At 36.3% G+C, this 27,683-nt stretch overlaps 1 protein-coding gene across 10 annotated transcripts in view; it reads left to right on the top strand.

Moving 5' to 3' along the window:
- The window catches only part of Ralyl (RALY RNA binding protein like), a 441,521-nt gene that overhangs the window by 318,331 nt on the left and 95,507 nt on the right, over positions 1-27,683 (top strand). For 5 of the 10 annotated variants that reach the window (XM_058583703.1, XM_058583702.1, XM_058583705.1 and 2 more), the window contains 2 exons: positions 7,493-7,525; positions 16,719-16,817. In XM_058583703.1, coding sequence (XP_058439686.1) covers positions 7,493-7,525; positions 16,719-16,817 — 132 coding nt within the window. The remainder of the gene's footprint in view (positions 1-7,492; positions 7,526-16,718; positions 16,818-27,683) is intronic. The other 5 variants (XM_046458643.2, XM_046458648.2, XM_058583706.1 and 2 more) reach the window with 1 other exon arrangement.

The raw sequence follows: 27,683 nt of genomic DNA on the forward strand, positions 1-27,683 counted from the left end.
CAATCAGAGTTGGATTAAAATCAGGCAATCTGATTTTTGAACTTGTATCCTTAAGCCATTTGGCACATTATTCATGTGGGTTAGGGCCTGGGCTACCATTGCTAAAACAAATAGATTCAATATCAGTAAACAGTAAAAGGGGAACAACCTCATAAGGTGCTTTGGATTCATGACAAAGCATTAGCCTTTCAAAAACCTCTGACATCATTTCTGTAAAAACACAGTGTACACCAAAGCACAGGGGTGTGAGAAAGTAAAATGCCATCCAGTGAGCTTTCTGCTCAGCCTGGCAGAAGCAGGAAACTAGTAGAATGAAGTAGCCAAAGACTGGGAAGTTATGCTGGAATCAGATTGTGAATGGACTTCTAGTTATTTTCAGGGATTTAACTTCACCCTGTCTACAAGGAATGGAAGTAGTGGCAAAGGAGAAAGTTCATGTAACAAAATTCGATGAGATTCTTCACTGAAGAAGGCATGATTCTACTCTATAACTTGCAATAAATACAGTGATCCATGCCTTGAAGAGTATGCAGTCTTAGCGAGGAGCATGGAAATTACATAGGCAATCTTAATACACTGTGATTAAGTGTCACAAGGTGCTATGAGAATAATTACAAGGCACTCCCAATCAATCCATTATGCCTTATAAAAGAAGACCTCCTAGACGTACTCAGAAATTTGTAATGACATTACATAACCACACTCGTATTATAGAATGATATTTCTATTAGTAAATATGGCTATTCCAAAGAAATGTTGAAAAAGGAAATGATGTTTTTTTTAACACCTCATATAAATGTTGTTGATTATTTGAACTGTGATATAGAGAACTGAGAGGTATAGAGGGAATAAGCGTTTTACCAACAGAAAAAACAAACTGAGGAGGAGCATTGCTAGAAAGGACCAAACAGAAAGGACTGTAGCCTTTCTAATTTGGTCATTTAAATGACCAACATTCTCAGTTATAGTAAAACAAGGAAGAGAGAAGACCATGAATGTGGTTTGAGACATGTTAATTTAGAGGCACTTATGCATTACAGATGTTTGATGGGCAGCTGTCACTTCATGTCATAAATAAAACAATGCAAGAAACTTAAGTTTTGGATTCTACAGAGCATGTAGATGACATTTTTAAAAAGTTGTTGATTGATTCTTTTTAGTTATACATGAAAATAGAATCCACTTTTATATAATTATATAAGCATGGAATATATCTTATCTAGTTAGGATCCCAGCCCCATTCTTGTAGATGTACATGATGGTTGGATTAACTGTGATATTTTCATATATGCACATAGGAAAATTATGTCAGGATAATTTCACTGTCTTTCATTTTCCTATCTCACTCCCTCCCTCTAGTCCCCATTGTCTAATTTACCGAACTTCTATTCTTCCCTTCTCCCTTTATTGTCGGTTAGTTTCCACATATCACAGAAAACATTCAACTTTTGGCTTTTGGGGATTGGCTTATCTCACTTAGCATGATAGTTTCCAGGTCCATCCATTTATGGAAAAGTTCATAAAGTCATTCTGCTTTATGGCTGAGTAATACTCCATTGGGTATATATACCACATCTTCTTTATCCATTCATCTGTTGAAGGGCATCTAGGTCAGTTCCATAGGTTAGCTATTGTGAATTGAGCTGCTATAAATATTCATATAGTATGCTGATTTAAAATAATTGGATATATACTGAGGAATGGAATAACTGGGTCAAATGGTGTTTCCATTCCAAGTTTTCTGAGGAATCTCCATACAGCTTTCCAGAGTGGTTGCATCAATTTGCAGTCCCACCAGCAATGTATGAATGTACCTTTTCCCCTACATCATTGCCAACATTTATTGTTACTTGTATTCTTGATAATTGCCATTCTGACTGTAGTGAGATGGCATCTTGATATAGTTTTAATTTGCATTTCTCTAATTGCTAGAGATATTGAACATTTTTTCATATATTTGTTGACCAAACGCATTTTTTTCTTCTGTGAAATGTCTGTTCAGTTCCTTCGCCCGCTTAATGATTTGGTAATTTGCTTTTTGGTGTTAAGTCTTTCTGGTTCTTATATAGCCTGGAGATTAATGCTCTGAGGTACACGTGGTAAAGATTTTCTCCCATTCTGTAGGCTCTGCCTTTGCACCCTTGATTGTTTCCTTTGCTGTGAAAAAGCATTTTAGTTTGATCCCATCCCATTTATTGATTATTTATTTTACTTCTTGTGCTTTAGGAGTCTTATTAAGGAAGTTAGTTCCTAAGCCAATATGTTGGACTGATGGGCCTACATTTTCTTCTAGTATGTGGAGGGTTTCTGGACTAATACTTAGGTTCTTAATTCACTTTGATTTGAATTTTGTGCAGAGTGAGATATAGGGGTTCAATTCCTTTCTACTACATATGGATTTTCAGTTTTCCTAACACCATTTGTTGAAGAGGCTTTCTTTCCTCTGTTGTATGTTTATGGCACCTCTGTTTAGTACCAGATAACTGTTTGTATGCGGGTTTGTCCCTGTGTTTTCTATTCTGTTCCACTGGTCTTCTTGCATGTTTTTGCTGCCAATACCATGCTGGGTTTTTTGGGGGAAGTAGGAGGGATACTCCATACTGAACTCAGGGGCACTCGACCACTAAGCCACATCCCCAGCCCTATTTTGTATTTTATTTAGAAACAAGGTCTCACTGAATTGCTTATCACCATTGCTGAGGCTGGCTTTGAACTCAAGATCCTCCTGTCTCAAACACCCAAGGTGCTGGGATTATAGGTGTGTACCACTGTGCCTGGCTTCATGCTGTTTTTGGTACTATATCTCTGCAGTATAATTAAGGTCTGGTATTGTGATGCTTCCTGCTTCACTTTTCTAAGAATTTTTTTTTTGTCTACTCAGGGTTTCTTATTTTTCCAAATGGATTTCATGACTGCTTTTCCTATTTCCATGAGGAATGTCATTGGAATTTTAATAATAATTGCATTGAATCTGTAATTGCTTTGGGTACCATGTAGACTACATTTAAAACCAGATGAGATATCCCAGTGGAGCACAGAAGTATTAATACAGAAAGTATGACAGTGCCATAAGGCACATGTGAACAAAAATATACACACATACAAAGGGGATCTGAGATATAGCCCAGGATGGGAGGCATGAGGCACGAACTTTGGAGCCAGAAGTCCTAAATTCAAATCCTAACTCAGCCATTGTCTTTGTGACTTTGGGCAAAGTACTTATCATCTTTTGGTCTCAGTTTCTTCATCTGTTCAGAGGGTATAACAATCTTTAAATAAATTAGTACTTCAAAAGCATTTTGAATAATACCTGGCCTTTAATAAACACAGCTTATTTTTTGTTAAGTGTGAAATGTTATAATTCTTTTAGTACCACGTATCGATCTTCATTCTTGCTCTATTTTATGTCTCTCCTATTTCTTACTTTTTCTGAAGGCTATGGTTTGTTTATCTTATTCTGCTCCTAAATTCTAGTGGGTCCTAAATGAAGTATTATTAAATTCACTGTGAAAAGTAAATCTTAAGAAAGATAAAATCAATCCCTTTCTTCACAAAACAATTACCTTGTAAAACAACCTTAGGAAAGTTCTCTCTAGGCATATAGCAATATAATCACCTGTTTCTAAAACTAAATTGATGAACAATTTTCTCCAAAGAGATGTATCTCCTCATTTTCTTCCTGTGCTTTGTTTTTCAGTTTAAGAGACTAAAATTACTGAAATGAGCTTTTCATACATTCAGACAGTTTCTGCATTTAAAATTAAGAATTTGTCTTTGGCAAATGACCATAGGGGTTTATTCTGTTCCAGGAACTGTGCTAGATACTCTAAATACATAACTCCTTATTCTTCACAGTAACCCCTTGAGTTGGTTAGGATGTTTGCTACATACTTGAGGAAGATGAGAGTGGTCAGGTTCTCTGAAACATATCAAAGCTAAGGAACTTGACTCAATGCAATGAATCATGACTAAGCAACCAGTTACAAAGCAAATCCTCACCCAACCTGGGTCAGTTGTCACGTGCTCTGAAGTATCTTCATGTTGAAGGTGAGACATGTGGTAGTTGCTGGATGGTGGTTCCCTTCCAAGGTTTCCTGCTCTGCAGGTGAGCATGGAACATGCTTGGGATTCGTACTAGGACTTATATTCTATGGCTTAGAGTGACTAATGAGCAATTATCCCTTATTTCTGTTCAGTTTATGGAGCATCTCCAGACTGGACCTATTGCAGGCTTAACACAAAACTATTGGGAGTCTCTTATCTAAGCAGAGATACAGGTTTAATATTTTTACCAGTCTGGGGATAGGAAAGATGGTAGAATGAGACAGACATCATTACCCTAGGTACATGTATGATTGCACAAATAGTTGTGACCCTTCTTTGGGTACAACCAGAGAAGTCAAAAACTTGTGCTCCATTTGTGTACAATGAATCAAAGAGCATTCTGCTGTCATGTATAACTGATTATAACAAATAAATGAATTCAAAAAAATATATTTTTACCAGTCTTACTCAGACTCTAAGTTCACTTCTCAATCCAAAACTATTGTCCTGAAAATATATCATAATGATGGAGGGAAGTATTAGAAGCTCAGATGGAATTGTCCCTAAAGATGAAGCTGTTAGTGGGAGTTAAAAGGAGAAACTTGGAAGATAACTAGATTGTGCAAAGGGAAGAAAAGGAAATCAGTATTCTGGAATGGAAATAGAACATGCAAAAGCACCAATGCAAAGTTAAACTAGATGTGTCTGCAAAATAAATAGATGATTTCTCTATAATAAAGCATTGAGTAAGAAAAAGAACAATGTGGCAAAAAAGGTGTGGGCACATTTGTGAAGCACAAAAATGTGTGGGCATTTTCCTGTGGTTGTGGAAATTGTCAAAAAAGGTGGTGTCATTACAATAGAATTTTAGCTGTCAGTAGGTTCAGAGGCTGAAATGTTGGTGTAGAAAGAAATTCAAATTATTCTGAATTGATAAATCTGGGAGAAATCTTGATAGGCATTAAAAATAAGAATTGCCTCAATTTAAGAAGTTATTTCCATTTCCTTCCAATAAGATAATTATATGACATGCGTTAGTACACTTTTTCTGTAAAAGACATATAACAAATATTTAGGATTGTGAACATAAAGTCTTGGTCACAACTAACTCTTCAACTTACTTCTGTAGCACAAAAGAATCCTTAAACAATATTTATATGAAATGGAATGGCTGCATTACAATGAGTCCAATGAGCTTTACTGGGGATACTAAGATTTGAATCTCATATAACTCTCACATGTCACAAAATATCATTCCTTTGATATTTTCCAACCTCTTTTAAAAATGTAAAAACCATTCTTAATTTGTGATTTGTGTAAAAGAAGATGGTATATAGGATTTGATCAGTAGGTCAAAGTTTGCAAATCCCTCGTTTACAGACAGAATCAATCAAAACTCTCAATCCAACATTATTTTGAAAACTGTGTTCTCTTCTGATGCTATTAAACATTTGGAAGGAGACAATCAAAGTGGTAAGTGAAACAGTAGAGAAGGAGCTGCTAATTAGCTAGCTAAACTAGCCATAGGAATCACTGGGATCAGTGGGACATGTGTCCCTCTATGTTCCCATCCACAGCAACATGTCTGAGTCCTTCAGAAAAAAAGAAAAGTTCATCAATAATTACTATTTCAAATACTCTCTGAACACAACGTTTGGACAATTTCAAAGCAAAGACAAAATGTAGTGGGCCTCACTTTTATTCCAGTTGTTTATGATACCCAAAAGGAATTTGTATAATATAGTTCTTAAATATATGGTGTGGGTGGCTCGACGGTATCATTTCACACAAGCCAATCACACACACACCCTAAATCTGAAAAATGATAGGCTGAAATTATTGAAAAGTCCAGAGAAAAGGAATTCCATTAGTGTTCACATGTTATCTTCTGTTCAAGGGTTATAAGACCAAAATGAGGGAGAAGTGATATTATCGTGATAGTTCAAATAAGTAAACAGTCTTCTTAGTCCTTATATAGAATCCCTTTAATTTCTGTCATGTCATTTTCCTTAGATCACTTGGCACTTGCCATGTTTTGTAAAGTAAATGCAGCCAAATATTTTATTACTTATCTTCAACTTTTTCTCCCTACTGCTTTTGGCTTATCTATAATACAAATAAGAAAAATAACACATTATGGGAATTCATTTACATGAAGGTAGAGATGTCAATAACATTGGAGTCTACAAAAGGAAAAGGTTACATAAATATGCGCCTCTAAACTATTTGCACCAACTGTTGTTTTTATCTTCTCCCCCACCTGCAGCTCTGCAGGGGGATTGCTAGGGTACTGGCTCCCTATAAAAGTTCCCCTGCTGCTATGATTCTTCACCCAAAGCAAGATGGCATGCGGAAGAAACTCATGCCACCTCTTCCCATCGTGCACCAAGGCATAATTCTAATAAGCTATATTTTTCCAAATACAGAATGAAGTAAAAACAAAATAGTGATTTAAACTAATTCTAAGACAGTCACTTTAATTGTCCATTTTACTATGTAAAATAGTCAGTTGATATGCAGTAATGCTACAGAACTAAATTTCTTGACATTTCCGTATAACCATTCATATATTTTTAAATATTTTAAAACCTGAAACCAGCATGTATTTAAAATGTCTTCAGTATTTGTCTACATTTAACCATAACTGTACATTAAGAAACCCACAATGAAAATAACATGACCAATATATGCCAACTAAGTGGTCTCCTTAATTATTAATTTGAAAATATGTACAAATGGATCTTCTCAAGTCTTATTTCTCTTTTTAAAAAATACAAGTTATTAGCTGGAAGCAATTCTGGCCCATTTTATGATGAGGAAAAATAATCTGTAGTGTTTTTTTAAGTAGCTTTCTCAAGATGTCACAACTATCCAGAACCTTCAGGATTAGACTTCACTTTTGATATGTTATGAGGTAGCGAGAATACCCAGTTCTTAGGAAGAAGAACCCTAATCTATGACCCAACACTACCACATCCCCCACCCCAAGAAAGCTACTGCCACTAAATGACCACATATGACATGCTGCTTCTCTCTTCATCAAAGAGTATTTACCCTCAAAATCAATTATTCAGCCAATGTGTAGCCGAAAACATTATAGATTTTTTCGCTTTTACAACTTCAAATAGTTATATTGAAAGTTCCACAAATTATCACGAATAAAGAAAATAAGATACAGAGAGTACACACTGGAATTAGACTAACACTATTTTCATTTTAATATATTATTTAAATGTCACCCATTCCAAGGCTCTCTCATTTTACTTCGCCTATGTATTATCCAGCCAGAATTTGAATTAGTTCAGATTAAATTTTAATATATTATTTACAGCATTTTCTACTGCTAAACCATGTATTTCCATCCAATGAGTCAGATTCATGTAAAAGCAATTTTGAGTGTACAGCAAATTGTTATATTAAAATAAATTTTTCATATATTTTTTCATAGACTTGAATCAAAGGAGCCTTTCCTGTCTGTTGGGTGAGTATGTCTAAATATTTTAAATATTAATTATTTAATTCAAATTAACAAGATCTTCTGAGATGATATTTGCAGTCATTTAGCCCCGTATTCAAAATCATAACATATCATTGCATGCCACATTGCTCTGTTTGTTTTATACAGACTTAACTAAAACGCTCCTCAGCTGTTTTGTGACCTCAGAAATTCAGCTACTGGATGCATGTGAAATGCTACATCTTTTGTAAAAGCTAAATAAATAAGTGAATTTCCATATTCTCATTATGGAAAGATGCACAGATTGGGTTTTTTAAATTCCCTAAACCACAGCTGCACTCTTCCCAATCTGTTTACCCATTTGTATACTATTTCTTTTTAGTCTATGCTACTTAGTGTTTCATCGCTCTCCTCCAAAGCTTTCTTCAAAACCTATATCTTTTCTCCTTTTCTGTCATTTAACTTTATTTCTCCAATTGACTCACACTCTTTGCTTCTCTGAACAAGAAGCTGAAGAACCCTGAGGCAGATTTGGGTAAGACAAGTGCTTGCCTCTTCTGATGGGCGTTGTTCTGAGTCACAGTGCATGTCCTATGTCAATATTTTGTTGACAAGGATGCACATGTGCTGTTTTGGGGCATTTAGAACTAATTAAGAATAAGCTATATTGTTTTTATCTGTTCTATCAAATAATTACTAGACATGTATTCAAATTTCTTATGAAGGGAAATTGCATACTCTGATTACAGTTGGTTTTTGTATCAAAAAGTGTTGAAAGATATGATTTCCAATAAAAATGAAATCATGCTATATTTGATAGGGGAAAAAAGTTACATATAGGCAGCTACTATACTTTTGTCTTAGTGACCAGAAAGATGAGATGGAGCTAGATATTTTAATGATCAGATCAATTTTCTTTTATTACTTTTCTCGCAGTCCTGGAGTATTTCTATCACACGTTGAAAAAAATGGTTCCCAATTCCCTCCTACTCCTCATAAAAGCATTTCAGAAAGTCATTCAAATCATGGAAATCAAAATAATTGTTAGGAAAGGTGGAAGGGGAAAAATGATATATGTGCATTTTCCTGCAGGATTTCATGAAAAATGAAAGGTCAAGTTGGTTTGATCCAAAAAATCGTTAGAGCATACTACTCTGCTACATCGATCATCAGCTCCTATTGTTAAAAATCTCTAAACCTGAAGAAATCTTTTATTTTGAATGCATATGTGTCTCCATTGAGTCAAGAGGGCTGAAATAACTTCCCTTCATGCCTCACTTAATACAGCTTCTCTGCCACCTGTCCTATTCTCATGACTACTCTAAGATGGAATCCATTTTTTATTACATGCCTCTATTGAACAAGGACAAACCCTAAGTAATCTTTGTTTACAACTTATCAGGAGATGAACACTCAGCATTAGAGTCCTGAGGAAAACTTTATAAAACAACCATGAAGTATAACTTGACAAATACTTAAAGTAAGAATACTGGAATGACACTAATTAAATATTGATGCTCTTTTTCTACATTTTAAAAGTAAACTGGGGTAAAGCATGCAACTCAAGTGGTTCTGCTGACCAAATATTGTAACTTATAACCAAATTTGCTGATCCCCAAAAAAATTATTTTAAAAACTTTATTTGTCAGAAAGTATGTATGAATCTCTCCCCTGCCTGTTCAACAAGAAAATGTGGTGAAAATGAACATAATAGACACATATAAACCCACCAGGCACCAAGAAGTCTATTGTAACAACTACAATTCAGATTTATGACTTCAAATTTATAGTCACATGTGAAAGGGAATAAGTGCATGGTCTACAGTTTATGGTATCAGTATGTGATATTGAGTTTGTCCCCTGTACACCTTGCATTAATTTTAATCCTATAATCAATAAAAGTATATGCATTATATTAATGAACAAATCACTGCCAAATATTGCATACTTCAGCCCATCACCTGCCAAGTGTCTAAAATGTTTGTTAATATGTATTTCTGAAAAGTGGCTTTTACCCTCATAATCTGACACTTACAAGCTAAGTGCATTAATATAGGCAATTACTCAAACCCCCAAGCTTAAGATCCTTATTTGTAAAATGGATATTAAATAAGATAATTTTGATGAAACATTTAGCACTGTACTTGTCACATAGGTATTGCTCATAAATGTTATTACAGTTCTAAAAGGTATATGTATAATTCTATTAAAATATCAGAGATCTCTGAAATAGTGTGGATGATAAAGCTCTATTCTTATAGATAGGGCTTTGAGTTACATGTGAACACCAACAGAAGTATTTATAATAGAGGGAAAAATAGAAATTATGATAGAATAAGCTATGAACAAGATTATTACAGATATTGTTTCAGGTTTTAATAATAAACACTAATAATTATCACTTAAGTTTGTTGTATAGACATACTGATACTTTTAAATGTGTATTTATTCTTAAAGCAACCAAATTTTTTTTCTGATAAATATGCAACACTAATTTTGGAATAAAAATTTTAAATTTCACAACATAAAATAAATCTGAATATACCAGTAGGAAAAAAATATCAAAGAAAATGTTTGCTTACTGAACAAGATCAAGGGATTTGTAAAAAGAAGTTAGGTGAAATGTCAGATCTTAGAACTATATATTTTCAGATCTTAGAACAACGACTATACATGAAAATAAGAAAAGTTTTCCTTCATATGCATGAAGAAATTATTAATAAAATAATATCATTAGGAAAAAAGAAACTATAGTCTCTCCTTGCCTCATGTAATGTAGTTTTCCCATAATGTGCCTAGAATGAGGCAGGAAGGCTCATCCCAGAGTCTGACTTTGTTCCCAGGACAATGATGCAGTGAAAGTGAGCATACATACATGCTTCCCATGCACAATTCCTCATGTACACTTAGCTCTCTGGAATCTCTTAATAACTCTGAATGGTAACTTCTCACAGTCCCTTTCTGCTTTGAAATGCATATGGTGGCGTTGATAGCACTGATCTAGGACTGCCTTTGAATTCACCCATCAGAGACCAGGACAGATGCAAAGAACTCAGATGGTGTCATGGACATCTCCAAACTGCTTGGGCTAAGGTGCATAAAATCTCATTTTGATGTGTCCAAGACCTAAGGCTGGGATTATATTATAAATCTTAAAGAACTTTAAATATAATTTAAATATTAAATATTTAATAAATGTCTGTTAAATATTAATGAAAATCATTTTTAAATATTATGTATAAATTTGTTCTTTTATATTTGAAAGGTTTTATAAATTCATTATGAATATATCATATTAAGTATGTTGATATCATAAATAAAATAAACTTAAATATTAAACTTCTTGCCCAAGTCACTCACTCAAGATTAGCAAAATAAGTTGAGCAACATTTATTTTAGTATGGTGTTTAAGCTTGGGGGCTAAACAAATACTAAATGGCTAATATTCTAATTATCCTGGTAGCAATTTAGAGCAATTAATAAAACTTTTTGCTTACAAAGACTTCCTTTTAGGAAGCATCAGATTCTGATTTTGGAAATAAGCTAGAAGAAAACAGGCATCAACTTTGCATATAGAAAAGTAAGTAAGAACAGAGTGATCATCTCAATTAAGATTCTAAGATATAAATCTTAATTTAAAACCAGTCTTGCTTTTAAAAAGCTTTTTACAGCTTTGTAATGAGAAATACAGATGTGAGAAAGAGGAAGATCCTGTTCATTTGAAGTCTGCGATTCACATTGTAGAAGGACTTGACAAGACAATGCAGGCGTTCTCTTCAAGTACAAGCACTGTGACTGTTGACACTTCCCAAACACTGAGCCACTTGTTAAATACACTGAAGGGACCAAAGGAAAATTCCTGCATGAATTATCTCTTCTCACCTCTTCAGCAGGTTAAAAAGATAACTTTTTTTCTTTAAAAGAAGACTTTCAATGTAGAATTCATTGTAGTTTGGCATTGAAATCTGAATTATACCAGTCTTCCAGTTAATGAGTTTTTCAAGAGTAAATTTATTATGAGAGTGACTAGCACAAGGGTAAAATTTTTTCAGACTTTTTTTTAACTGTATCAGAATAATTTAAATAATGTAGAACAAACTAAAAATCATATTGATATATCTCAGAATATATTATTTCCCAGGTTTGCTTAGGAGATCTGTAAGAGTACATCAAAGATAAAAATACTAGAATTAATACAATAATCTCTTTTATGACACTGGCTCTGTGAGTGAGCTGATCACATGCCAGTTAGACCTGGATCTCAAATGTTCTTGAGATGGATGAAATCTATTCTGCTAAGTCTAAACAGGGAATAAGCACTGTCGGGTGGCAAAACTCCAAATTAATCATTTAATTGCTAACAACTATGTTTTATTAAATAATTTTCTTTGAATGATGTTTCCCCCCTTTGTTCCCAGTCTTGAACTTGTATTGCCAATGTACTCCTGCTATTATGAAAACTTTGTTAACCTTATGGGGCAATGGGGACTGAACTGAGCCACATCCCCAGCCATACTTTTTGTATTTTATTTAGAGAAAGGATCTCATTGAGTTGTTTAGCACCTCTCTTTTTGCTGAAGCTGGTTTTGAACTTGCGATCCTCCTGTGTCAGCCTCCTGAGCTACTGGGATCACAGGCATGTGTCACTGTGCCCTACTAACCTTAGCATTCTAATTAGGTTAAAGATTCATATTTTATTTTTACCCATGTTTTTTACCCATAGGAAACCTTACATTTAATAACATATACCATATATTATACTATTAGCCACCTGCTTTAAGAGTCCAAACTCCGTGATTTGATTTCCTTGATTTGAATGATCTTCTAACATTTTTTTATATAGGTGGCATGGGCAGTTTAATTCATCTGATGGTCTATTTTCTCTCATAAAGGGGCATCTAATTCCTGGTTGTTATGAATAAAACAATGCTCAAAGTGCTCAGGACAGTGTCTGTTTAACAATGAGTAAACAGAAAATGAATAGCAATTGCAGCTAATATTCTATGCAATGATTATCAGGACTATGATATTAAAAACTTTAATAATAGAATCATGGGAAAAGAAAAGCAATGCTGACCTATGAATGGTTGGGTAGCAGAACATTAAAAAGAAAAAGCAAAATTATTTGAATACTGTCAAATTATTGGCAGGAATTAAGGAGTTGTCTTAATTCAGGAATTGAGAAGTTAAAGAAATTGATGAGATGGTCAGGAAAAATTTTAAGTAGGACTTGTGTTTATCCTAAGAGATGCAAGAATTCATTTGAGAGGTATTAAGACTGGCATTCCTGGGAGAATGCAGTAGGTGAGAAACAGTGGGGAGAAGATATCACACTAAGCAAATCAAAGATTCCCATCTAGCAAGCTTGAGAAGTTCATTAAGAGACACGAGAGGCAAGATAGGCAAGTTAAGATAGGGTATGAATTCAGAAATTATACTAATACACTGAGTTAGCTGCCATCTTATGGATAAAGTAGAGTCATTGGTTCATATCTATTGCCCCTTTTATTTTGTTTTTAACTGAAGTGGGATATCATCCAAAATGAGGCCATAGTATAGCCACTTAGAAAGCTACACTATAGTTGAAGCGTGACTTCAAAAAAACAAGATTGAAGAGAATCAAATAAGAATGGAAGAAAATGTCAGGTGAAATCCTTTTCTTTAAGAATATCAGAATTAGTAAGTTGATTGGGTGATTTCTTTGAGGTTTGTCAATTGGGCTGGGTGGGATAATGGCAACAGATGACAAAGCCAAAGTCCAGGAACAGTGTAGAAACCATGAAAATGTTGATGAGAAATGGTCCCTTAGCTTTAAATATGACCATCAGACATCCTGGAATCACTAATAGCCAATCCAATGCCTGTCTTTTGATGGTGTGGTTTCAATTTTCTATACAGCTCCAGGGGGAAAAGGGAAGAAGGAAATAAAGCCAATTTTCCTCTTCTAAAAATCTATTTTTTCTTGTTGTCGTCGTTGTTTTAGACTCAGACAGTGCCACCACAAAATTAATGATTTCTTCAGCAACGGCACTTGCTTCATTTTTTTTTTTCCAGGGCCCTTCAGGCTACTTCTCTGGAGAGTATACAAAGTTTCCACAGCACTATTTTTGTAATCTAAAACAGTTGTGTTTTCAGGCCCAATGCTACAACTGTAATTTTAATTTATCAACCTGCCACTCAGTGAAATGCTGTAAAAACATTTGAAAGCTTAAACCCATCATTTATTTCTGCACCTGTCAATGACACTCTTCTGTACTTGTCAAAATCATTTAAACTGCACCATGATGGCACATACAATATCACCAATAAATTGGGTAATCAATCATGTATGTGCATATTTTGATGGTGATGTCTTGAATGCATGGGCTCCAGGACACATTTTAAGAAGCACGAAATCATTACTCTTCAATAATAAAATAGTCTAGTCATCAAAAAGAGTCATCCTCAGTCCTTACAAATAAAATATGTCTCAGGAATAGAGCATCTGATTGTGACTGAAATGGCTTTTCTTTCTTCAGTGAAATGTTCTCCTCAGGGAAAAGGAAATAATTGTAGATTATAGCAGGCAGGAATATAGTGTTACATGGAGGGAAGAAAATGCATAGGATCATTAAATAGATTTATTTAAGCTCTTTTTATAAAGAAAGCAGTGGTGCAGTACTTTATAGCTGATGATATTTCAAAAGAGTGTTATCAGCACTTCCACCACTATCTAATTTGTTCATATAATAAAGTGTCACATTAACCCAAATGTCACAATTCATATCAGTTTTACATTGAAAATTGGCATTGTTATATATCATGGGCAACCTCTTCCTCCCAAAAATTTGGATGAGATCTTTGATCATAATGTCATTATGTTATTAGAGAGAGGGAGATGAAAAGAGAGAGGCAGAGACAGAAAGAGACAGAGAGAGAACCTACTCAATCATTAAATCCATTCTACCCCCAAACAAATATGATGTTCTATAGGCTATGAGTCTATTTAAAATAAAATGTTATTAAAATTGCAAAATTAAATAATATTGGCTAATGTTTGTATCCTCTAAACTCTTGTTTGTAGAACAAACTCAATCCTCAATCCTCACAGCTAAATGGGTCTAAAAGGACAAGTCTTACAATCCCTTTAAAGTCTGTGAAAGGCTTATGAACACTTTATATCACACATTTCTGAAACAATTTGTTTTACAGACATCATATAACCATACATAATAAATAAAGAAACATATTTGACATGCATAAGTTCTCACTCATGAGGGGAGCTAATCTTAAGTGGAGTTAGGAATCAAATTTAAATCCACCAAAACTTTAAGAGGTGTATTAACTTACTCAAATACTATTGTTTCCACATTGCTACCAGCACTTTTTTCATAGATGATGAGGGTTTTTGTTTGTTTAAGTACTGGGGATGGAATCAGGGCATTACCCATGCTAGGAAAGTATTATTTCACTGAGCTACACCCCCAAGTATAGTCATGAAGTTTTTAAACTATCAGGCTAGATTGGAAAAAGTAATCACATAGTCTGACTGATGAAAGAGGAGATATTTATTGAGTGTCTATATGAATAAAACAATTTAGGGGCTGGGGATGTGGTTCAAGTGGTAGCGCACTCGCCTGGCATGCATGCGGCCCTGGTTCGATCCTCAGCACCACATGCAAACAAAGATGTTGTGTCCGCGGAAAACTAAAAAATAAATATTAAAAAAAATCTCTCTCTCTCTCTCTCTCTCTCTCTCTCTCTCTCTCTCTCAAAAAAAAAATGATGTCCTTCAGTAGATGAATGGATAAAAAAATATATGGCATATATATATATATATATATATATATACACATACATACATACATACATACAATGGAATTTTACTCAGCAATAAAAGAGAATAAAATCATGGCATTTGCAGGTAAATGGATGGTGTTGGAGAAGATAATGCTAAGTGAAGTTAGCCAATCCCAAAAAACAAACGCCGAATGTTTTCTTTGATATAAGGAGGCTGATTCATAGCGGGGTAGGGAGGGGGAGAATGGGAGGAATAGAGGAACTCTAGATAGGGCAGAGGGGTGGGAGGAAATGGGAGGGGGAGTTAGCAATGATGGTGGAATGTGATAGACATCATTATCCAGAGTACATGTATGAAGACACGAATTGGTGTCAACATACTTTATATACAACCAGATATGAAAAATTGTGCTGTATATGTGTAATAAGAATTGTAATGCATTCCGCTGTCATTTATTTTTCTTTTAAAAATCAATAAAAAATACCTCACTAGAAATGAAAACACAAAATAAAAAGTGCTTTGATTTCATTGATTTGACCACCTTTGACCCACCTCAAAGGAAAGAAAACTATGTAAGCTCTCTTAAAGAGAATAAATTCTTTCCTTTTTTAATAACATAAAATATACTTAAAGCTGAATATCTAATTGAATCATACTTGATTATCTAAGTAATTTCTCAAGAGTGTAAATAACACTCATCTTAAGAGTTCAAAATTGATTATCCTTTATTCTGTGTTAGTCAATGAATCTTTACTGATTCTCATATGGATAAAAGTGATATCATCACTCTTTTAATACAGGAAAGCTGAGATGCAGAGATATGATAATATCTCCATGAAGACACCCAAAACATTTACAGCCATTTGGGAATGAAGCCAGTCTGAGGCCTTTGCTGAAAGAGCTGCTAATTTCTAATACTAACACTATGCTCCCTTCTGAGTTTCAGGTTCATTTGAATCATTATGGATGTCTAAATAATAGCTTTAATTATACAGGAAAATAATCACATACATTAAAAGTTATTTATTACTTTTTAGAGACACTGTGAATCTCAGACTTGCATTATAAAAGTGCTAGGCAAGTTTTAAAGGCTTACTTCTCAATCACATTCTGATCACCTCGGTAAGAATGACTGATCTTTATTTCATCAGTCTCAAAATATGACCTTTTCAATGCTTTTAATGCCATTTTCAAAGCACAGAAATACTTTTTGATTCAAAAGGATTTTCTGCTTAACTCTACAGAACAAATCAGTTACCACAGTATAATCAGTAACTGCCAAATATTAGCAAAAGTCAGGCATTACTTATTCTTTAAGAGCTTTTTAGAACATTTTTCTTTTAAAGCTCAAAGTATTGAACAGCTATATCTTGTCACGTGCTAACCAAAGTAGACATTAAAATGAAGAGTTAACCCCCAAATGTTTCTTATTTTTAGAAACCTCATTACTTCTTTGGTGCAATTTTTACTTGATCACATTCAAGATACACTACAGGCCACATTCAACTTCAAAATGAAAGTTATTTCATTGCAGTGGTAAGCAAACCTTGACTACAGTTTCCCTTTAGCTTCAATGAAAAGCATGTAAAAGATGAAACACTTGATGGGACATTTCTTCAGATATTGGCTAAATTATCATATCATGCAGGCAGTATTTCAACGAAGTATATGCTATAACCCAATTGGATCTTAAAAATCTTGAAAGCCTTGTAAAAAATGAGGCTCCCCAGAGAAGCTATTTTAAAGATATGTTCTGTAAATCATGGTCCTTTGATTATCCTCATTAATCTCGGTAGGCCTGTAGCAGGCTAAGTACTTCAGATTCCCATGTAAGACCATCAAGTCATAGATTAAGAAGAGGCCCAATAAATCAAAGCATTCACTCCTAGATTTCTTAAGTTGCCAGCTTTGACTTTGAAGCTCTAGAGAAAGGATTGATAGTATTGATGGCCTTTGTGCAATGAACAGCTGTCCAGTTTCATTAAGTACTTCCATTCATTATTTGACAGGCACTGTGTGTATGAAAAGTATGATGTGGTAACAATGTCAGCTGCTATTCTCTACTAGCCCATGAGACAGGGACAGTTTCCTATTAAATATTGAGCTTTCTTTCCATATTGTAAAGATCACAACACTAAATGGTTATTGCTGCAGAATTCAGTATTAGACGTTTATTTTTGACAATGTCAGATGAAGAGTGGTATTAAGTAAGATATACTTAAATATATCTAAGAGGTTCTTCATATTCTTCAGTTTACTTTATTTTGAGAAACACTGTTCAATGCTTAACATTGAGACTTGTGAAGTACAAACCGGGGGTTAAAAACAAGAAGTGGATATTACAATGCCATTTTATTCTAATTGACACTTCATTCCCAGGAATGAATATCAATTCAGTTATATTTAGAAAGGAGGTATTCGGTGCAAAAGTCATATTGTAAAAATGCCCAAAGTCATATTGGTAGATGTAAAGCAAAATTAAAAAGTGGACCAGATTCTGGTACTTCTCATAGTGGATTCAGTAAACAGTGCTGATCAGTGAATCATTTTATACCAGTTCATGACTAGATAAATAAAGCAAGAGTAATTTTTTTTCTGTAGTGCTAGGATTGAACCCAGAGTCTCACACCTGATAGGTAAACACTACCAAAGAACAAACATTTGAAAACTTTTACAGCATGTTGACAGTGCTGTGACATCAAGGCATATGATTTCATACAAAAGTCTCAGACTCTGATGGATGGTAAAATTTTTAAATGAAACACCTGGTCCTTTATCACAATAAGTTGGGTAGCTTTGCACAAGACTAAGTCTTTCCCTTCAAGGAGGTTATAATATAATTAAGAGGATAAAAGGAAGAAGCTTGTATCTGTAGTATAAGGAATTGGTTAGGAACTCTAACTAATGGACAAGAAAAAATAAAAATAAATAGATATCTGTCCCACTCTGCATGACTTTATAATTCTTGAGGTAATAAAAAGTTGTGGACTATTAATACACGATGGGATGTAAAGCTAGGCAGGTTCTATTTGCACTATGGAGATAGCCAGTAGCACTATCTGGCTGAACGAAAGGGTTTCTTACAAGACACACTGGATGAAACAAGACAGAAAATTCAACAGTTGTTACCTTAAGGAAAATGCAAAAGCACAGACCACATGTCACCTTTATTCAACTCCCTCTCCCTTTCCCTCTTTTAACCTCCCCTTTCCACTTTTCCTACCCCTCTCTCCTCCTGCTCCGACTCCCATCCCTTCTCTTCTCACCCCCTTTCTTTTCTCTACTCCTTCCTCTCCTCCTCTTCCTGTCTTCCAGTTCTCCCTTCTTTTACTTCCTCCCCTGTTCTTCTTTCCATCCCTCTTTCTCCTTCTTGTTGCTGATGCTGCTTTTATTTCTTCATTAAAAAAAAAATGTGTTCCCTTTGCTTTGCAACAACTCTCACCAGCAGATGGGAAATGAATACATGTGACATGTTTGCTGGGTGCCATTTATCACATGAAAATTCCTAACACTCCAACTGGTCCTTGGTCCTTGTGCTTCACAGAAGATTAAACACTCTACCTCTACCTTAACCACCTATAAAATATTAGGATAACACAGAAATTTCATTATTTTTCAATATTACACCAGGATGAGACTGAGAAAAATTACCACCCAAATGACCTACAGATGGCAGTTGACATTTCCAGTAAATCCCTAGGACCCCATCCCATCGTGCTGCAATGAACCCCACCAGGCAAAAAGCTCTGCAAATATGCATATGTGCACAAGCATACACAAGCATACACACACACACACACACACACACACACACAGCTTCCAGCCAAGTTTTGGCACACTGCTTTGAGATCTGACCAACTAGTAAAGAATCACCAGACATTTGAGAAGATATTCAAAGAAAGAGAAGCCCAAGAGAATATCCACACAAAGAGAATTCCAAACAAATACAGAAAATATAGTAAGCATAAAACTAAATGGAACTAAACAAACAAAAAAAAAACTAAAAATAAAGCTTATAATTAATATCCTTAAATAGAGGGAAATATATTGTAGCTTTATTTGTAAAATGTTATGTAAAAGTACATATGGAGGATAAGAAAAAACTTCCTGGAAATTAAAAGCATTTTAGCTGAAATAGAAAATTCTATAAAAATTTGGGTATGAACTTAAAAGATCAAATAGATATCAAATATCAAAGATTTTAAAATAATGAGAACCTCATCTCAGAAGTTCAATATCTAGCCAATGAGGAAAACATTCTCAAATGCTGTAGAAATATGTTCTCAAACTGATGAGCTTTCAAATAAAAAAGCAGTCAGCACAGTAAATGAAAGATGACCCAAACTTGGGAAGACTATAGCTAAAAAGACCATAAATGTGCAAATAGCAAAATAAAAGCCACTTATACTGGAACCACCATTTGACCCAATTATCCCACTCCTTGGTATATATCCAAAGGATTTAAAAGCAGCATACAATAGTGATACAGCCACATTAATATTTATAGGAGCTCAATTCCCAATATCTAAGCTATGGAACCAATTTAGGTGTCCTTCAACAGATGAATGGATAAAGAAAATGTAGTATATATTCACAATTGAGTACTACTCAACTATAAAAAAGACGACTTTATGACATTTGCTGGTAAATGGATGTATCTGAAGACTATTGTGCTAAATGAAATAAGCCAATTCTCAAAAACCAAAGTTTGAATGTTTTCTCTGATATGTGGAAGCTAATTCATAATAAGGGGGGGATAAAAAGAAGAATAGAAGTTTAGTGTAGTAGACAAAGGGGATGCGTAAAGGAAAGACAGTGGAATGACTCTGACATAACTGATATAACTTTCCTGTGTACGTATATGAAAATACCTAAGTGAATCTCACCATCATGTACATCCACAAGAAATCTATTTTTTAAAATGATGATGGGTAAATGGCAGAAAGATCAGTAGAGTAGAGGAAAGGGATCAGGGGGTGAAGGGAGGGGAGAGGAAGAAGAAGTACTGAGGACTGAAGAACAAGAAAGATTCCATGCTTTTATAATTATGTCAAATGGATTCTACTGTCATGTATTAAAAGATCCAATAAAAATATTTTTTTTTAATTTTTTATTGTGGGTTGTTCAAAACATTACAAATTTCTTGACATATCATATTCCACACTTTGATTCAAGTGGGTTATGAACTCCCACCTTCACCCCATACACAGATTGCAGAATCACATCAGTTACACATCCATTGATTTACATATTGCCATACTAGTGTCTGTTGTGCTCCGCTGCCCTTCCCATCCTCCACCCTCCCCCCTCCCCACCTCTCCCCTCCCCTCCCCTCCTCTCTCTCTACCCCCTCCACTGTATAACCCTGAGGGTCTCCTTCCATTACCATGCAATTTCCCTTCTCTCTCCCTTTCCCTCCCACCTCTCATCCCTGTTAAATGTTAATCTTCTTCTCCTGCTCTTCGTCCTTACTCTGATCTTAGTTACTCTCCTTATATCAAAGAAGACATTTGGCATTTGTTTTTTAGGGATTGGCTAGCTTCACTTAGCATAATCTGCTCTAATGCCATCCATTTCCCTGTAAATTCTATGATTTTGTCATTTTTTAATGCAGAGTAATACTCCATTGTGTATAAATGCCACATTTTTTTTATCCATTCGTCTATTGAAGGGCATCTAGTTTGGTTCCACAGTCTTGCTATTGTGAACTGTGCTACTATGAACATCGATGTAGCAGTGTCCCTGTAGCATGCTCTTTTTAGGTCTTTAGGGAATAGACCAAGAAGGGGAATAGCTGGGTCAAATGGTGGCTCCATTCCCAGCTTTCCAAGAAATCTCCATACTGCTTTCCAAATTGGCTGCACCAATCTGCAGTCCCACCAGCAATGTACAAGTGTACCCTTTTCCCCACATCCTCGCCAGCACTTGTTGTTGTTTGACTTCATAATGGCTGCCAATCTTACTGGAGTGAGATGGTATCTTAGGGTGGTTTTGATTTGCATTTCTCTGACAGCTAGAGATGGTGAGCATTTTTTCATGTACTTGTTGATTGACTGTATGTCCTCCTCTGAGAAGTGTCTGTTCAGGTCCTTGGCCCATTTGTCGATTGGGTTGTTTGTTCTCTTATTGTCTAATTTTTTGAGTTCTTTGTATACTCTGGATATTAGGGCTCTATCTGAAGTGTGAGGAGTAAAGATTTGTTCCCAGGGTGTAGGCTCCCTATTTACCTCTCTTATTGTTTATTTTGCTGAGAAAAAACTTTTTAGTTTGAGTAAGTCCCATTTGTTGATTCTAGTTATTAACTTTTGTGCTATGGGTGTCCTATTGAGGAATTTGGAGCCCGACCCCACCGACTGTAGATCGTAGCCAACTTTTTCTTCTATCAGACGGCGCGTCTCTGATTTGATATCAAGCTCCTTGATCCATTTTGAGTTCACTTTTGTGCATGGCGAGAGAAAGGGATTCAGTTTCATTTTGTTGCATATGGATTTCCAGTTTTCCCAGCACCATTTGTTGAAGATGCTATCCTTCCTCCATTGCATGCTTTTAGCCCCTTTATCAAATATAAGATAGTTGTAGTTTTGTGGATTGGTTTCTGTGTCCTCTATTCTGTACCATTGGTCCACCCGCCTGTTTTGGTACCAGTACCATGCTGTTTTTGTTACTATTGCTCTGTAGTATAGTTTGAAGTCTGGTATCGCTATACCGCCTGATTCACACTTCCTGCTTAGCATTGTTTTTGCTATTCTGGGTCTTTTATTTTTCCATATGAATTTCATGATTGCTTTCTCTATTTCTACAAGAAATGCCGTTGGGATTTTGATTGGCATTGCATTAAACCTATAGAGAACTTTTGGTAATATCGCCATTTTGATGATGTTAGTTCTGCCTATCCATGAACAGGGTATATTTTTCCATCTTCTAAGATCTTCTTCTATTTCTCTCTTTAGGGTTCTGTAGTTTTCATTGTATAAGACTTTCACCTCTTTTGTTAGGTTGATTCCCAAGTATTTTATTTTTTTTGAAGATATTTTGAATGGAGTGGTTGTCCTCATTTCCATTTCAGAGGATTTGTCGCTGATATACAGGAATGCCTTTGATTTATGCGTGTTGATTTTATATCCTGCCACTTTGCTGAATTCATTTATTAGCTCTAATAGTTTCTTTGTAGAGCCTTTTGGGTCTGCTAGGTATAGAATCATATCATCTGCAAATAGTGATAATTTAAGTTCTTCTTTTCCTATTTTGATGCCTTTAATTTCTTTCGTCTGTCTAATTGCTCTGGCCAGTGTTTCGAGAACTATGTTGAACAGAAGTGGAGAGAGAGGGCATCCCTGTCTTGTTCCAGATTTTAGAGGGAATGCCTTCAGTTTTTCTCCATTCAGAATGATGCTAGCCTGAGGCTTAGCAGAGATTGCTTTTACAATATTGAGGTATGTTCCTGTTATCCCTAGTTTTTCTAGAGTTTTGAACATAAAGGGATGCTGTACTTTGTCGAATGCTTTTTCCGCATCTATCGAGATGATCATATGGTTCTTATCTTTAAGTCTATTGATGTGGTGAATAACATTTATTGATTTCCGTATATTGAACCAGCCTTGCATCCCAGGGATGAATCCTACTTGATCATGGTGTACAATTTTTTGATATGTTTTTGTATCCGATTCGCCAGAATTTTTTGAGGATTTTTGCATCTAGGTTCATTAGAGATATTGGTCTGTAGTTTTCTTTCTTTGAAGTGTCTTTGTCTGGTTTAGGTATCAGGGTGATGTTGGCCTCATAGAATGAATTTGGAAGTTCTCCCTCTTTTTCTATTTCCTGAAGTAGCTTGAAAAGTATTGGTATTAGTTCTTCTTTAAAGGTTTTGTAAAATTCTGCTGTATACCCATCCGGTCCTGGGCTTTTCTTAGTTGGTAGTCTTTTTATGGTTTCTTCTATTTCCTCAATTGATATTGGTCTGTTTAGGTTGTCTATATCCTCCTGACTCAATCTGGGCAGATCATATGACTTAAGAAATTTATCTATGCCTTCACTATCTTCTAATTTATTGGAGTATAAGGATTCAAAATAGTTTTTGATTATCTTCTGTATTTCTGAAGTGTCTGTTGTGATATTGCCTTTTTCATCCCGTATGCTAGTAATTTGAGTTCTCTCTCTTCTTCTCTTCCCTAGCATCACTAAGGGTCTGTCGATTTTGTTTATTTTTTCAAAGAACCAACTTTTAGTTTTGTCAATTTTTTCAATTGTTTCTTTTGTTTCGATTTCATTAATTTCAGCTCTGATTTTAATTATTTCTTGCCTTCTACTTCTTTTGCTGTTGTTTTGCTCTTCTTTTTCAAGGATTTTGAGATGAAGTATGAGATCATTTATTTGTTGGTTTTTTCTTTTTTTAAGGAATGAACTCCAAGCAATGAATTTTCCTCTTAGAACTGCTTTCAATGTGTCCCATAGATTCCGATATGTTGTGTCTGTGTTTTCATTTATCTCTAAGAATTTTTTAATTTCCTCCTTGATGTCTTCTATAACCCATTGATCATTCAGTAACCTATTGTTCATTCTCCAAGTGATGTATGCTTTTTCCTTCCTTCTTTTATCGTTGATTTTCAGTTTCATTCCATTATGATCAGATAAGATGCATGGTATTATCTCTACTCCTTTATATTGTCTAAGAGTTGCCCTGTGACATAATATATGATCTATTTTTGAGAAGGATCCATGTGCTGCTGAGAAAAAAGTGTAACTGCTTGATGTTGGGTGGTATACTCTATATATGTCAATTAGGTCTAGGTTATTAATAGTGTTATTGAGTTCTATAGTTTCCTTATTCAACTTTTGTTTGGAAGATCTGTCCAGTGGCGAGAGAGGTGTGTTGAAGTCTCCCATGATTATGGTATGGTGGTCTATTAGACTCTTGAACTTGAGAAGAGTTTGTTTGACGAACATAGCTGCACCATTGTTTGGGGCATAAATATTTATGATTGTTATGTCTTGTTGGTGTATGGTTCCCTTAAGCAGTATGTAGTGTCCCTCTTTATCCCTTTTGATTAACTTTGGCTTGAAATCTATTTTATTTGATATGAGTATGGACACTCCTGCTTGTTTCCGAAGTCCATATGAGTGATATGATTTTTCCCAACCTTTCACCTTCAGCCTATGTATGTCTTTTCCTATCAAATGCGTCTCCTGTAGGCAGCATAATGTTGGGTCTTGTTTTGTGATCCATTCTACTAGCCTGTGTCTCTTAATTGGTGAGTTTAAGCCATTAACATTTAGGGTTATTATTGAGATATGGGTTGTTCTTCCAGCCATATTTGTTTATTTCTGTTACTAAACATGGTTTGTTTTCCTCTTTGATTATTTTCCCCCCCTTTACTGTCCTACCTCCCACTGTTGGTTTTCATTGTTATTTTCCATTTCCTCTTCCTGTAATGCTTTGGCGAGGATGTTTTGAAGAGATGGTTTTCTAGCTGCGAATTCTTTAAACTTTTGTTTATCGTGGAAGGTTTTAATTTCATCTTCCATCCTGAAGCTTAATTTCGCTGGATACACAATTCTTGGTTGGAACCCATTTTCTTTCAGTGTTTGAAATATGTTATTCCAGGATCTTCTAGCTTTCAGAGTCTGTGTTGAAAGATCAGCTGTTATCCTGATTGGCTTACCCCTAAATGTAATCTGCTTCCTTTCTCTTGTAGCTTTTAAAATTCTCTCCTTATTCTGTATGTTGGGCATCTTCATTATAATGTGTCTAGGTGTGGATCTCTTATGATTTTGCACATTTGGCATCTTGTAGGCTTCTAGGATTTGGGATTCTGTCTCATTCTTCAAGTCTGGGAAGTTTTCTCGTATTATTTCATTGAATAGACTGCTCATTCCTTTGGTTTGGAGCTCTGTACCTTCCTGTATCCCAATGACTCTTAAGTTTGGTCTCTTAATGTTATCCCATATTTCTTGGATGTTCTGCTCATGGTTTCTTAACAGTCTTGCTGAGCTGTCTATGTTCTTTTCCAGTTGAAATACTTTGTCTTCATTGTCTGATGTTCTATCTTCTAAGTGTTCTACTCTGCTGGTAGTATTCTCCATTGAGTTTTTAAGTTGGTTTATTGCTTCCTGCATTTCTAGGATTTCTGTTTGTTTGTTTTTTATAACCTCTATCTCCCTGTATAGTTGATCCTTTGCTTCCTGGATTTGTTTGCGTAATTCATTGTCGAAGTGATCTTTCATTGTCTGATTTTGCTGTTTAATGTCTTCCTTGATACTCCAGATCATCTGAAGAATGTATATCCTGAATTCTTTATCTGACATTCCATCTGCTGCAGCTGTTACCTCTTCTAAAGTTGCGTTGACCTGCATTGCTTGTGGTCCTTTCTTTCCTTGTCTTTTCATACTGCTTGCGTATCTTTCCTGCAGGCGCGGGCGGCAGCTCTGCTCTCTCCTTATTCCAATTGGGGTGTCGTGGCTACCACGCCAGCCGGTCACTGGGCCTGTTCTGGGCGCTGGCGGCGGCTCTGTTCTGCCCCTACTCCAATTGGGGTGACGAGTGTACCACGCCGGCAGGCCACCGGGCCTGATCCGCCGGTCGGTTGCAGGTTTGCCTACCCTGCAGGCGCGGGCGGCGGCTCTACTCTGCCCCTACTCCAAATGGGGTGACGTGTCTGTCGTACCGGCAGGCCACTGGGCCTGTCCCTCTGGTCGGTCGCAGATCTGCCCACCTTTCGGGCACGGGTGGAGGCTCTGCTCTGCCCCTACCCAATTGGGGTGTCGTGACTACCCCGCCTGCAGGACGCTGGGCCTGTTCCTGGCACGGGCGGCGACTCTGCTCTGCCCCTACTCCAATTAGGGTGGTGTGTGTACCACGCCGGCAGGCTCCTGGGCCTGATCCGCCGGTCTGTCGCAGGTCTGCCTACCTTGGAGGCTCGGGCGGCGGATCTGCCCTGCCCCTCCTACCACGCCTGCGGACCCCTGGGCCTGATCTGCATGTTGGTCACAGGTCTGCTCTTCCTGCGGGCACAGGTGGCAGTTCCGCTCCGCCCCCACTCCAATTGGGGTCACGTGGCCACCACACCGGCAGGGCCTGATCCGGGCGTGGGAGAAGGATCTGCTCTGCCCCTACTCCAGTTGGGGTGACGTGTGTACCACACTGGCAGGCCACTGGGCCTGACCCGCCAGGCTGTCACAGGTCTGTTTTCCTTGCAAGCGCGAACGGCGGCTCTGCCCTGCCCCTCCTACCACGCCCATGTACCACTGGGTCTTGGGTCTGCCCACCTTGTGGGTGCGGGTGGTGGCTCCGCTCCGCCCCCTCTCCAATTGGGGTCACGCGGTCACCACGCTGGCGAGCCGCTGGGCCTGCTCCGGGCGCTGGCGGCGGCCCGGCTCCTCCCCTCTGGCTCGAGGACAAATTGAGGAGACTCGGGTGTCTGTGCCTCACCCCCCCTACCAGGAGACCAACTGTTTCTGTCGCCGCTGGTATTGATGAAGTTCTCTCCTCCGCCGCTTTCTGATGACATCAGATCTCTGCCATGCTTTTATAATTATGTCAAATGGATTCTACTGTCATGTATTAAAAGATCCAATAAAAATATTTTTTAAAAAACACTTGGAAGCAGAATGACATCAGAGTTTCTCAAGATTAGAATCATGCAGATAAAAGAATAATGCCTTCAAAATTCTGAAGGAAAATTATTTTTAGCCCAAATATTTAGGCTAGCAATCAAGTCAAACACATTATCAATCAAATCACAAAGACAGAAAAAGATAACAGTAGACTATTGTTTTTATAAGTAGTTATATTCTATAAAGTCAGTCAAACTCTAAATAATCAAGCATGGAGCCCATTGTTCCTAGAGTAAATAATTAGGTTTCTGGGAGCCTCTGGTCACAGTTTTGCCAGCCATTCAATAAATAACCATGCTTATGTATGTTTCTAATTGAAGACTCCTTACTTGATATGTACTGTTGACTCACTAACATTGGATTCTTTGTCAACAGCAGTATAGTTCACATCTGGACAAAGCTGATCTAACGTGTCTTTTCTTAAGGCACCTCACGATCATCTTGCAATTAGAAACACTAGACAGCCCTTCCACACTGTGCTGGGGGCCATCTCAAAAGTCAAATCAATAAACACAAGCACAAAAAGGAAAACAAAAATCATGGCTTTAAGTAGATCACAAAACAGATGGTTGTATATAGTGTGAGAGCAAAAAATGAGGTGGCAGACCGCCACCTTTTTCAACTTCAGCTAGGAACGTGCACATCAGATGACTTCAAATTTGTATAACTCTCTTTTACACATGTGTGAATAATTGAGAGAACTTTCCCAGTATTGGTTTGGGGGTTACAAATCATTTTGCAAATTCACAAATAGAGAATCCACAATAATAAGAATCAACAGTTTTTTTGGAA

Source organism: Marmota monax, unplaced genomic scaffold (genome assembly GCF_021218885.2).
Source record: "Marmota monax isolate L192 unplaced genomic scaffold, Marmota_monax_Labrador192_F-V1.1 WCK01_AAM20220418_F8-fsc00147, whole genome shotgun sequence".
Classification (NCBI taxonomy): Eukaryota; Metazoa; Chordata; class Mammalia; order Rodentia; family Sciuridae; genus Marmota; species Marmota monax.